This window comes from Phoca vitulina, unplaced genomic scaffold (genome assembly GCF_004348235.1).
Source record: "Phoca vitulina isolate PV1807 unplaced genomic scaffold, GSC_HSeal_1.0 scaffold10, whole genome shotgun sequence".
NCBI lineage: Eukaryota > Metazoa > Chordata > Mammalia > Carnivora > Phocidae > Phoca > Phoca vitulina.
Genome location: NW_022589713.1, coordinates 46630227 through 46643205, shown reverse-complemented (window position 1 = coordinate 46643205; position 12979 = coordinate 46630227). Strand labels below are relative to the sequence as shown.

Genomic DNA, 12979 nt, shown 5'->3' with positions numbered 1-12979 from the left:
TGTCCCTTCTTTCTTCTGTCCTTCACTTTCTTTTTCTTGGGTTTTGATCCTCCATGCTAAATTCAGCCTGCTTTCCTTTTCAGTAGAAAGTGTTTCTCACCCTAATTTTTATTAAAGCTTCTCCCTCAAGAAAACCTGGCAGGAGATGCCATCTCTAAACCAGGTGGCTCGTTTGAACTTTGCCTTACTTCCCAGGGACTGAGGATATTGTATATAGAATAGACAGCCTGAGTTCTCTCCCAAGGTATGGCAAAGAGCCTAGGCTTCTCTGTTTAAGTTTTTTGGCAAGCCAGGGAAGAGCTTTAAGTCTTTACTGGGTAATCTGCTACAATTTCAGGATCGCTGATGAATCTAGAGGTGGGTTTCTCGTTAACATTGTCTAGAAACGTGAAGACAACTAGCGACAGTTTGGGGTTTTTTTTGACAGACATGTTTGTGTGTGCGTGTATGTGGTTTCAGAGTGAATATAAGTGGACTTTTGGGTACTTTGAATCTTACCAGCTATTGAAATTAATTCCTAAAAACAGTCTTCTTAGACAGTATACCAAAAACCATTAAAAATTGCTTCAGAGTGTTAATGAAAAGAATACTGAAATAGTCTCTACTTCATATTCCTCTTGTCATTTCATGCCACATATGCTTAGTTTCTAGACTGGTTTAGCATGGAAGATTCTGTTCTATCTAGGCAATACAATTTAAAGGATGAGGGTTTTGTAAAATGCCTTTGGAATTCTCCAAGAACTGCGTTGTTTTAAATGGTATCTTTTTTTTAAGATTTTATTTATTTATTTGAAAGAGAGAGACACAACGAGAGAGGGAACACAAGCAAGGGGGGTGGGAGAGGGAGAAGCAGGCTTCCCGCGGAGCAGGGAGCCCAATGTGGGGCTCCATCCCAGGACCCTGGGATCATGACCTGAGCCGAAGGCAGACGCTTAACGACTGAGCCACCCAGCTGCCCCTTAAATGGTATTTTTTTGATCCTCAAAATGGCAGAGGTAAAGATGAAAGGAAGGAAGGGGGCTGAAATCTTGCTGTGTATGGGGTTTGTGGTGGAAGAACAGTATTAGTTGAAATAAGTATTAGAAGTATGTAAAGTGCCTTGCCTAGGCTTGGCACATAATAGGAATTTTAAAAAACATTAGTTTCTTTCCTTCCTGGAGATAATTCTACATATACATTATATGTGATGTGAGTTTGTAAAATTTTTGGTTAACTCTATTATGTCATCTTTTCCTTAGTGGCCTTCTCTAGTCCCCGGCCCCCTCCCGTAAACACACACACACACACACACACACACACACACACACACACACACACAGAGTCTGTGTAACTGTGAACCAAGAATGTTAGAGTGAGTTATCTAGGTGACCCTGCCATCCTCTGTGGGAATCCTCAGGGGAGAGCACTAGCACCTGAATTTGTATGTAAGCACTGAACTTGTTATCCTACTTATTTCGTAAGTGTATCTTATTTCATAAGGTATCTTCTTTCCTCTCTGTCTCCCTCAAAACATCTCATCTTGATACAAAATAGGGAATTTCCACCTTTGAGGAGAATTTTCCACGAGCTTTTGGGTGACAGTCTGACTTACGGTATATTCATTTAGATCTGCACAATTTATGATCTTGTTTTGCAAGCCACCATGTGTAATGTTTTGATTCATCATGTTTTCTACCAAACAAAACATCTTGTGTTTATTTAAAATGTAATTTGTATTTCTATTAGGCTGACGTGCTGCATGTTGTAAAAAATATCTACTAAGCATGTTCATGTTCATGCAGTAGCCCATGTTTATGAGATATATGATGTGATTTAGTTAAAGCTGAACTTGGGAGTATCTAATTCTGATTATTTAGAGCATATGTTTGGCAATACATCACTTACTAGATAGATTTCTACAAATAAAAAACCTAATAAAATGAATGAGTAATAAAGTTTCATCTTAATTAAGACAAAGGGCCAAGAGCATTAGAACTTTATATAGCTTCATGCTATTGTAATTGCATCTTCTTGAAATAATATCAACCCAGACATTGTGAGGAGTCCTTTTAAATTGAAATTCTAGTGTTGGCTGTTATTTCCTTGACTAATACCTTCACATCATACTTCTTTGGTCGTGGCTTCCATTGAGAGCACTAAAGAATCCCACCAGCAGAACATGTCAGAATGGGGTGAGACTTCATCTGCTTCACCGTCTATTAGTGATCATCTCTTGTTGTTTTTCTTGTAGACCATGGCAAAGGTTATAACCACTGTACTGAAGTTCCCTGATGATCAGACTCAGAAAATTTTGGAAAGAGAAGATGCTCGGCTAATGGTAAGCTTTAAAAGTAGGCTACAGATAGAAGACGACTTTATCCCATCTTTTTATATTCTGTTTCATTTACAAAGACTTTGAGTTGGTAGAAGACATTTTAAATGTTTAGTTTTTATTATACCGTAGCCTAAAAAATGAGAGTGAATCTACATTAAGAAAGTTTAACCAATGGCAAATATGAAATGGTGCCCTCAAGGAAAGAGCAGTCTTCTTCAATAGCATATATGAGGTTGACACCCATATATGCTGTATACGGGATTTCCAGAACTTGGGCTATTTATGGGAAGTACAGAAAAGGCATTTGTTCTGGTATCTCCAGTAATAATTTTTAAAACCAGTTTACACCATGATGTTTGGTGTTCTATAGATTACATCTCTCTTTCCTACTTTAGTTATTTTCAAATACAATAATTCTCAGTGAAAAATTTAAGCATTTTTTAGTTTTTGACATACCCAGCAAGGGAAATGTAGATAATTGAATTATTAGAAACCTTTGTGTGAAGTTAGCTGTAATTGAAATGAAACAAATACACACTTCATAAATTATGCAAAATTATTCCCAAGCCTAACTTCTTTTTGCCCTGGGCCAGTAATTCAGTAAGAAGATCCATTCTAAGCAGAGTGTGAAATTTGTGAAGTCTCGGGTCCTGCCCCAGCTTTCTCTTTCTGCTTCCTTTTCTTGTCTTGCTGGTAGCCTGCAGCACCGTTCACATCCTCCCCAGTTTCTTTACTTGCTTCATGATCCCAGCACCACTGTTCTCTTCTCACTAAAGCAAGCAAAGGTCTCCTTTATGATGGGTTAGCCTATCTGAGTATCTCCAGTAAGAAGGACTAAGTCAGTAAACCTCCTGAAGCATCCCATCTGATCTCGACAGAGTGTGTCTCTTACAACAGCTCTTGCTTATCTTGAGCCCCAATCTTCCTTCCTGTAGTGGTTACCAATTTGTTCTGGTTCTAACCCATGGAACTCAACCAAAAATTTGTGGATAGCCTGAGTGGAGGACTTTTCCTCTCCAGGCCAGACACCCTGCACCTGTCAGCCATTTCTTTCTTTCTTTTTTTAATTTGCCCGTTTTATTTCTTTTCTTTTTAAGTTAGGCTCCATGCACAATGTGGGGCTTGAACTCATAGCCCTGAGATCAAGAGTTGCAACCTGGAGCTCCTGGCTGGCTCAGTTGGTAGAGCATGCGACTCTTGATCTCATGAGTTCAAGTCCCATGTTGGGCGTGGAGCATACTTACAATAAAGAAAAAAAGTTGCATCCCTACCAACTGAGCCAGCCAGGCATGATGCTTCTCTCTTCTGATGCATTGCGCAGGGCCAATTGTAAAGGAATCCCAGTGTATCAGGCACATCCTGACCTCCTCTTCCTTGCTTTCTCTAAAGTCATCCCAGCATCCCTGACCTTTGTCCATTGCACATTATATCATTTACCTATTGTATATTTTCTGAGACAGTTGCAATTATTTTGGTTAGCATTTAAGTGTTTTTTGGAAAGCATTCCTCCCTGTATCTAATGGCCTGAAAAACATTGTTATTTCTGTAGTTATTATTGGTGATATTTCTGGTTATTTCTGGTGATAAATATTTTTTATAAGAAGTATATCACTATAATGTACACCCTTGGTCAATAGAATGTTGTTTTAAATTATAGCAAACTTTAGTTCTAAAACCATGTAGTTACTCAGAGTAGTTTTCCTCCTCACTGAATAATACAGCTGTGTCTTTGTGAAAATAAAACTCTCCAGTGTAATTGGAACCTGTCGACATGATTCTGTCATTATGGCCCAGTTTAAGAAAATATTTTTAAATGATCTAATATACCTTTGTTCATTCTCCCATGGCCTCTTTATCATCTTGATGTTGGGGTATGGCAAACTCTCCTCTTACTCTTGGGCTACATTTTATCATGGCTTTGGCAATATGGTGGGAAATATTCCCCTTTACCCCATACACACATGCAGTCTTAGATTTGTTTGTCTTGAAGGAAATGGTGAGTTGATAGTGTAAATAGTGAACCATGTAAAGAAAAACCTTTTAAAGCAGATGGAATTTTTTTTTTTTAACTAAAAAGAAATCTTTGAAAAACATTACACTCTTTATTCCTGAATAAAGTGGTATTCATTCTAGATAGGGATGAAATGGTGACTGTTCGTTCCTTCTTGAAATAATTCTCCCTTGTCCCAGAGGCTGACCTGCCCAGGAAGAAAGTCCCACTCTTTCCACTACGACTTCAAGCAGAGTCTTATCCATCATTAGCTTTTGCTTAATGAATGAATTCAATCAGCAATCACCTAATCTTCTGTTTGTTGTGGCGGGTATAGGAAAATTGAAGACATGGAAGATAATGGTTGTTGACCTTGTGGGAGCCTTTAATTTTAGGGGGAAGAGGTAGCACCCATTCATTGTGCACAAATAAAAGGTATTTCTAGTAATATAAATTAAATAATAAAAATAGATGCTTAGGAAATATGAAATAATGTATAATGAGCATGAAGTGAGGCTCAAAGATGGCTTATAAATCAATTGGAGTCACCTTTTGTTAGTTTGAGATTCTTAGTACTTGAGAATGATTCATGGTTGTTTTTAACACTTGATATGTAACTGTATAGAATACGGGCTTTTTTAGGAGTTTATTAAATGAGCACTTAAAAACTGTTTAGTGACATTAGCTTTATTTATTTATTTATTTTTGACATTAGCTTTAAATGTGTGTTCCAGATGGATCTTCTCTGTAATTTGTTATAAATATGCAGCACAATTTCCCTTGTATTTAAAATCAGCACCTTGAGTGCTTTGTTAGTATAACTTTGGACGCTAAAAAGCTGGTAAAAGTAAACCAAAACAAACCCAAGCACATTACAGAGCTGCCTTCCCATCCATTAATTTCGGCGATGCTCAAGAGAGTGTGGACCGCGCTTTGTGCTGACAGTGTGTAGCCACGCCAGCATTTGCATTATTTAGTGGGTGTTGTAGGAGGAATGCAGTCTAAAACTTTGCTTCATGACCCTGATGATTGTGTATTTGCTTTTTGGCCTTGATCAAAGAATTTCTGTGACTGCTGGTAAGGCATTTCTCAATATATCTCTCTTTGCTTTACCTCCCCTCCCCTCAGTGAGTTTTAATACTCTGTATTTGAAAACCCCATTATAGAAAACAACGGTTATTACTTAATAAGTGGTTTCAGAGTTTAACCTAATTTCAAGATTATATTTCATAGATGAGAAATTGTTACCAGTCAAAATTAAATTGTACAGCATAATTAAATGCTGGCTTATTTGAGGGCTGTGATGTGTAGAGAAGGAATCCTAGTCCTTCACTGACAAGTCTCAGAGCCTCTGTTTCTTCACAAAACAAACATGCCCTTATTAGGGTTGTCAGAAGACCAGAGTATCGTGCTTGCATTGGGTTTTTGAGATGATGGTAGAGGGGGCGGTGATGATCACTTAGCCGCACGCAGCAATAGGTATGTGTAGAAGGTCTTTCCTGGCAAAGGAGACTCAGAATGGTCAGTTAATACTAATGTGTGTAAGATCATCATTACAGATGTCAGGAGGACAGTCAGGTCACTTCGCAGGAATGATAGCAGCTCAGAAAGTGCCCCGTGTCCATGCCAGTGCCTTGGAGTGCCAGCCACAGGCAGCGTTGAATTATTTGTAGATCTTCAAGTTTTAGATTTGTTTCAAGTGGAAAAAAATTGCCTTATGTATGACAGAAGTTCAGAAGAAAACTCACACCAAATGCACGTGCTGTTTTTGGTGAGAACAGCCTTTTTCTTTCTCTCAGCTTTTCAGCTTACTGTACCTGATACTTCATTTTATGGTGGTTTAGGCAACTTAGACGGCCAGAGTACACTAGATACTTTGAGGAACAGGGTAGGAGCAAGAGTGAGTACAAAAGTCTTTGACTTGTCTAATTATTTTTTTGCTGAATAAAACTGCCCTACGAGTACACCATCAGCTTTTTTTTTTAAGGAGAGTGTTATTATTTAGGATAATTTTATTAAGAAAGTTTATTTTAATCAGGTGCTAACTCATCTCTTGGAATTGAGAGGTTCTTTTGTTATATAGACATCTCTTTTAAAGTGTTCTTAGAAATGCATTTTTCTTTTTAGGGTACTAGCAAACTGACATGTTTCACCTAGATGGCTATTTTCTTGAGGACTCCATTGAAGGAAAATTTTTTTTCTCTTCTATTGAAGAACATTTGGCTTATTTTCATTCCCCATCCACTCTTGTCATTTTTAAAAATTGATTTTCTTTTGACTTTTTTTTGCTTTTCTTTCACACTGATCCTTTGTGTTGCGTCAAGTTCTTGATCAGTCCTTGCCCTGACCAGTCTTGTACTTAAGTTAATGTTTCTCACTTTTTCCCTTTGGTTGGAATTTTAAGAATCTCCTCTGAGTTAATAATTCATCTGAATTTTTCAAGCATTGTTAGATACAGAAGTTTTCCATCCCAAAAGAAGCTTACCTTTGCTTTTGTGTGGGCTCAGTAGATGCATGGAAGGTGGATCAAGAAACAGATGCAGGGGCGCCTGGGTGGCTCAGTCGTTGGGTGTTTGCCTTTGGCTCAGGTCGTGATCCCAGGGTCCTGAGATCGAGCCCCGCATCGGGCTCCCTGCTCCGCGGGAAGCCTGCTTCTCCCTCTCCCACTCCCCCTGCTTGTGTTTCTTCTCTCGCTGTCTCTCTCTCTGTCAAAAAAATAGATAAAGTCTTAAAAAAAAAAAAAAGAAATAGATACTGATGCAGAGTGAAAAATACTGTACAGATAAACTACTTATTTGTTGTCTCAAAAGTGGTTTTGACTCTTGATTTTGTTAGAATTGTATAATACGTGGTCATTGCAAAAGAAAACATTGCAAACAATTCAGAATCATATTACGTAGAGAGGGAGACCTTCATGTTTTCAGCTTCCCAACACTTTCTACCATGCCATGATCATCTCTGTTAATAGTTTGTTGAATATCCCCAGGCTTTCTAATAAGATTTATAAATATATATTTATAATTATGTTTTTAATCACTTAAGTATTTTATAAAAGTGGCAGAATGCAACAGCTTGCTTTTTTCACTTAACATATTTATTTTTATTTTATTCCACCTCATTACAAATTGATGTACCTTATTCTTTTTACTGGGTGATTGTATGATTATGTGGATGTCCTACAATTTAGTTCACCAATTTCCCATTGATAGACACATAAGCCGTTTCCAGTTTTTCAATGCTTGCAAGCATAGACACAGGGAGCATCCATTTATATATATTTTGCCTACTTCTGCAAGTTTTTCAATAGGATACCGGCCTTATTATGTTGTGTATGTTGCAAATATTATTTTCTAGTTTGTCTTTTGATTTTGCTGCTTCTTACTAACTGCACCATTAAATATAATAGAAAAGTAAAATGATTCTTCTGATGGTTACACTAAGAACAGACTCAGAGTTTATAAATAACCCTTTTTACTGATGCTATTTTGAAGCAAACCAGAATAAGATTATGGCCATTTTAGATAGGACAAAGAGTTTATTTAAGAAAGTTGTTACAGTAAAAAGTATGTTTGAGATTGGGTCCCCTTGACTGGAAATTTTGGTTTGGGTCATCATTCCTGAAATCATTCCTGACAATATACTGTTGAATTACAAGAGGGTTATTCAGTGATAAAACTGACATATATTAGGAATGACAATTCAACATATAGACCTACTGTATTCACATCCATCAACATTTTCCCCCAAATTTTTCCCCAAATTTTTGATGGTAAATTGAGATTATATAAATCAAAGTTTAATGTGTACTTTAATGGAACTATGAAATAAATCTTTTTATAAAGCAAATAATCATACCCAGTTAATCTTCTATATAAATATTTACTTAAAGTGTGAAGTATCTTTAATTATGTTGTTCAAATTTTTAAAGTTGCAAATGAAAGCTACATAATACTACAGTTAGGATGGGAGGGAGGTGTTACAGATTCCTTATACTTTGCCTATGCTCCCTTGATTTGGGGAGATTTGAGAAAATGTTAAGTACATTCTGTTTAATCCTTTGAAATTCATATACACATATAATCTCTGTGTTATATTAAGTCTTAAAACTAACCCAATAAGCTTTTTTTCTTCCTGGCTTGTAGTATACTTCACCTCGCAGTGGTATCTTCTGAGTAAACCATCAGTCTGTGCTTAGTTAGCATGTGGTGAGTGAAGAATAATGTCTTGTGTCTTTTGTGCAAAAATCAAATGTATTGCATGATACTAACCATTTCGCTGGAATTCTTTTGCTCTTTTGTTTAATGAATATATGATTATGCTGTGGGTTAATATAGGTATTTTCTGTTAATTCTGTTTTACAGATTAATAATATATAGATTAATAATCACCACCACCAGTAAGAGTTACATAATCTTAGGAAATTTTGCTTCTTTAAATAATAATTGAAAGTTTAAAACTTGCTCTTTAAAATTGTATTAATTCAGAAAAATTTATGTATTTTATCATCTTTTTTGTTTTTATTTCCCAAGATTAGTCTTGGCAATTAATAAAGATTGTGAGAGAGAAATGAAAAATCATTTTCTAGATAGAGGCAAAACGATATATTTCATGAAACCAGAATTTAAAATATTGTAAGGCCCACTTATCAAGGCCAGTCTGAAATAATGAAAACTAGTAAAGTTGATTTTAAAAACAAATGTAATTTTATTACTTCCTGGGCTCATATGGTATAACAAGCCAACATCTGTCCCGAGGAGACCCTTAGGCAGCCTGCTTCGATTGAATGCGGCTGTTTGTCGTTAGCATATTGTTATTAGGAAGTGAAGGCATCTAAACTGTTTGGACACAGTTAACTGTCTTCACCATTTAAACACCCCGCCATCAGCTCCGTGTATTAGTCATGCTAGTGGCTTGACTTGGCACCACCTAACATTCACGGTACATCTTTACCTCTGACTTCGCTGCAATTTTTACAATTGACAAATAAGCTAGATTGCAATTAATAGAGCTTAATCGCATTAAGATAAAGATTCTCTGTGATTCTTAATTCAGCTAGTATTCAGCTAATGGTATCAGGGTTTAAAATGCCAAATATATAGCTTTTCTTTTTTAATCTTTTAGCTTTAAAAATCATTTATGCCTACATTTGAGCCTAATTTTGATTTTAGTGTACATCAGTTAACCTGCGTTAGTGATTATCTACAACTATCTTCAGTCTTGTAAATCCCTTAACATTTTCCTTTTTTCATGGTATTATGAATACTGCATAATGCTTGTCTTTGTATCATTTAAATACTATCATTTATCACTGGAAGTGTGTACTATGTAGCATTTTATCGATTGTCTCTTCAGCTTTTATTTTGAAAAATTTCAAACATAAGATTTGTAAAAATAGTGCAGTGAACACCTATATACCCTTCACCGATATTCACCAATTCTTAACCTTTTGCAAAATTTTCTCACTTGCTGTCTCACTCTTGCTCTTTCTCCATATATATCTTCCCCTCCCTAACACTTGACCATTGCTTGCAAACACTTGTGCTTACAAGCATTTGACACTTACTTGCAAACTTGCAAAATAAATACTTTAGCCAATGTCTTTAAGAACAAGGGCATTTTCCTACAAACTCAACAATACAATTATCACTCTCAGGAAATTTAATATTAACATACTGTTACCTAGTATATTGTAAATATTCACATTTTTCCAGTTTTTCAAATAATGTCTTTCATAATTTTTTAAATTCCAGGATCCACTCAGAGATTGCACATCGCATGTCATTGTCATGTTTTTCTAGTTTCTTTTAAACTAGAAAAGTTCTCCCAGCCTTTTTTTTTTTTTTTTTTTTTTGGTTTTTCATGACATTGACATTGTGCAGCATTATTAAATCATATGTGAATTTCTTTTCCCACAACAGTACAAGCTAAGGCTTCAAAATAATAACTGACATAGGAATTTAAATATGACAGCGGATATTTTTCTCATCTTCTCTAGGTTTCTAGGACCAACCTGATTGTTGAGCAAGTTTTATAAATAATACACTATTGGGAATACATCATGAGTATCAGTGGATTATATTTTTCACTTACAAATTGTGAAGACTTTAAAACTTTCTCTTTCCACTAAATATGTATAAAAAGTTTATCTCAATTTTATTTGGTAATTTATTTTTGTGGCATTTTAACTTAATCTAGCTACTGGCTTTTAGCATTTTAATCAGAGAAACCTTATTAGGAATCATTCATTAACATCATTTCTCTTAGCATTTTAGGGGTTTTTAAAATTGAGTTTGTTAATTTCCGATGAGGCATAGCTTTTTTACACCAAAATGCTGTTTGTCCTTTGCTGCCATGCATATCATCCTAGGAGAATTGCAATATGTAGAAAAATCAACACATTAGAGAAAAGGGAAGAACTCTCTGTCCCCTTTAAATCTAAATAACTGCATCCTTGTGAGGTTCTGCCAAGTCAGCACACGTACTCCTGGCTTCTCCAGCTATGATCAGTAGCATTCAGGACATGTGAAAGGTGGCAGTTCCAGATGTCACTGAAACGTCCTGTCTTTCAGGATTGCTGACCTGTAGGATCTATAGGTCAGATCATTCCAAGAATTTTTAGAAGATTTTTTTTAGGATTTAATATTTAGAGAATATTTCTACTTTAATCCCTAGACCATAGAATATAGTTTTATTTTAACTTGAAAAAACAAATATCCCAAAAAGTTGGCTTAAAATTTTTTTTCTTTATCCCTTTTCCCTTCTTCTTTTCCAGTCATGGCTCCGATCATCATCTTGAAGAAACGGGGTGGTGGTGTTGGGCAGGCGTGGAGCCCTGTCTGGGTTTGCCTCTTTGAGAAGCAAGCTGTTATTCAGGGCCCGATACGGAGCCAAAGACCAGGAGAAACCTGACATTGGCCCGCAGATATATTGCAGACTGCCTTTCAGATCGATTATATCAATGGAGAAATGGTGATAGTTTTTTCCTTTTTTGTTGGGAGGAGTTTTATGTTGTTTTAAAAGATATTTTGAATAACTCAACCTGACTTACGGGCTCATTTAATGTTCCTTTCTTCCATTCTTGTTGTCCCTCTTTTTGAAGAACTGCTTGCCTTTCCTATTTATTTTTAGGGTGATTTCTTTTAAAGACTTGTGCAATACATTTTGAGGTGAAACTTAGTAGATTTTTTCTGATAAATTAGAGCATTTAAATTGAGTATTTTATCCAGATTGATTTGTTGAAAATTTGCTAAAGACTAGTTCTTTAAGCTATACATATGATAAATCCAAACAGCAGTACCTCATTGTTTACTTAGCTTTTGTACTTATATTTTTCAGAGGAAAAAATACTACTGTAAATTGTAAATAGTCAATATTGTATGCATACTGTATTGTATGCAGATCTGTGACTGTTGGCAATGTCATCTTGGAAGAACAGATAAATAAAATTTATTTACTATATAAAATTTGCTTATTGTGCTTTTTTATTATGTTGAAATCTATTTCAAAATAGTTAAGAAATGATGTTCTATCTGGGTGAATATTTTGAGGAACTGTTTGTCAAGATAGCTAAATGCTAACCATTTGGAAAGATTTTTTAGTTCAAAATTAGCATGACCAAGTTAGAAGAAGTATGGAAACCAAAAATACTTCATGGTGTGTGTTTTAGGAGTCTGCCAACTTGGGGATGCCTCCTCTCTCTGGAGTAGGCCATACTTTGATTCTTTTTAAACTTAATGAGAGAGAGCATCTCTTGGACAGCAAGAGATGGGAACTGTTCAAGAGGGCTTCACATACCCTTTATATTCTAGCGAACACAGTATGCAGCATGTAGGTATTGCCTAACCTCTGCCTCAAGGTGGCATCTCGATTATCCAGACAGTGTGGACCTTCGCATTGCTGGTGTATCTTTTTTAAAATTTTTTTATTGTTATGTTAATCCCCATACATTACATCATTAGTTTTAGATATAGTGTTCCATGATTCATTGTTTGTGCATAACACCCAGTGCTCCATGCAGAACGTGCCCTGCTCAATACCCATCACCAGGCTAACCCATCCTCCCACCCCCCTCCCCTCTAGAACCCTCAGTTTGTTTTTCAGAGTCCATCGTCTCTCATGGTTCTTCTCCCCCTCCGATTTCCCCCCCCCCTTCATTCTTCCCCTCCTGCTACATTCTTCTTCTTTTTTTCTTTCTTAACATATATTGCATTATTTGTTTCAGAGGTACAGATCTGAGATTCAACAGTCTTGCACAATTCACAGCGCTTACCAGAGCACATACCCTCCCCAGTGTCCATCACCCAGTCACCCCATCCCTCCCACCCCACCCCCCACTCCAGCAACCCTCAGTTTGTTTCCTGAGATTAAGAATTCCTCATATCAGTGAGGTCATATGATACATGTCTTTCTCTGTTTGACTTATTTCGCTCAGCATAATACCATCCAGTTCCATCCACGTCGTTGCAAATGGCAAGATCTCATTCCTTTTGATGGCTATTGCTGGTGTATCTTAAGTGTGATCAAAAATGGGGAGCTCAGAGGGATAATGACCAGTGGGTCTTCCTATATAACCCACAGCTGATTCCTTTGAGGACTACTGTTTCAGCAAGGGAAGAGGGTCTTCTTACCCCCCCCTTTTTTTTAAATCAGGATTCACTTAAGGGGCAAAATTTTGT

The 12979-nt window shown here is 36.4% G+C and overlaps 1 protein-coding gene across 11 annotated transcripts in view; it reads left to right on the top strand.

The window, feature by feature from the left end:
- Positions 1–11377, top strand: part of GOLGA4 (golgin A4) — a 128099-nt gene extending 116722 nt beyond the window's left edge. For 8 of the 11 annotated variants that reach the window (XM_032409007.1, XM_032409006.1, XM_032409002.1 and 5 more), the window contains 3 exons: positions 2231–2317; positions 8447–8509; positions 11077–11377. In XM_032409007.1, the coding sequence (XP_032264898.1) occupies positions 2231–2317; positions 8447–8476 (117 nt within the window). In that variant the 3' untranslated portion in view covers positions 8477–8509; positions 11077–11377. Of the gene's footprint in view, positions 1–1533; positions 1593–2230; positions 2318–8446; positions 8510–11076 lie in introns of those variants that run through there. The other 3 variants (XM_032409010.1, XM_032409001.1, XM_032409004.1) reach the window with 2 other exon arrangements.
- The last annotated feature ends 1602 nt before the right edge of the window (positions 11378–12979 follow it).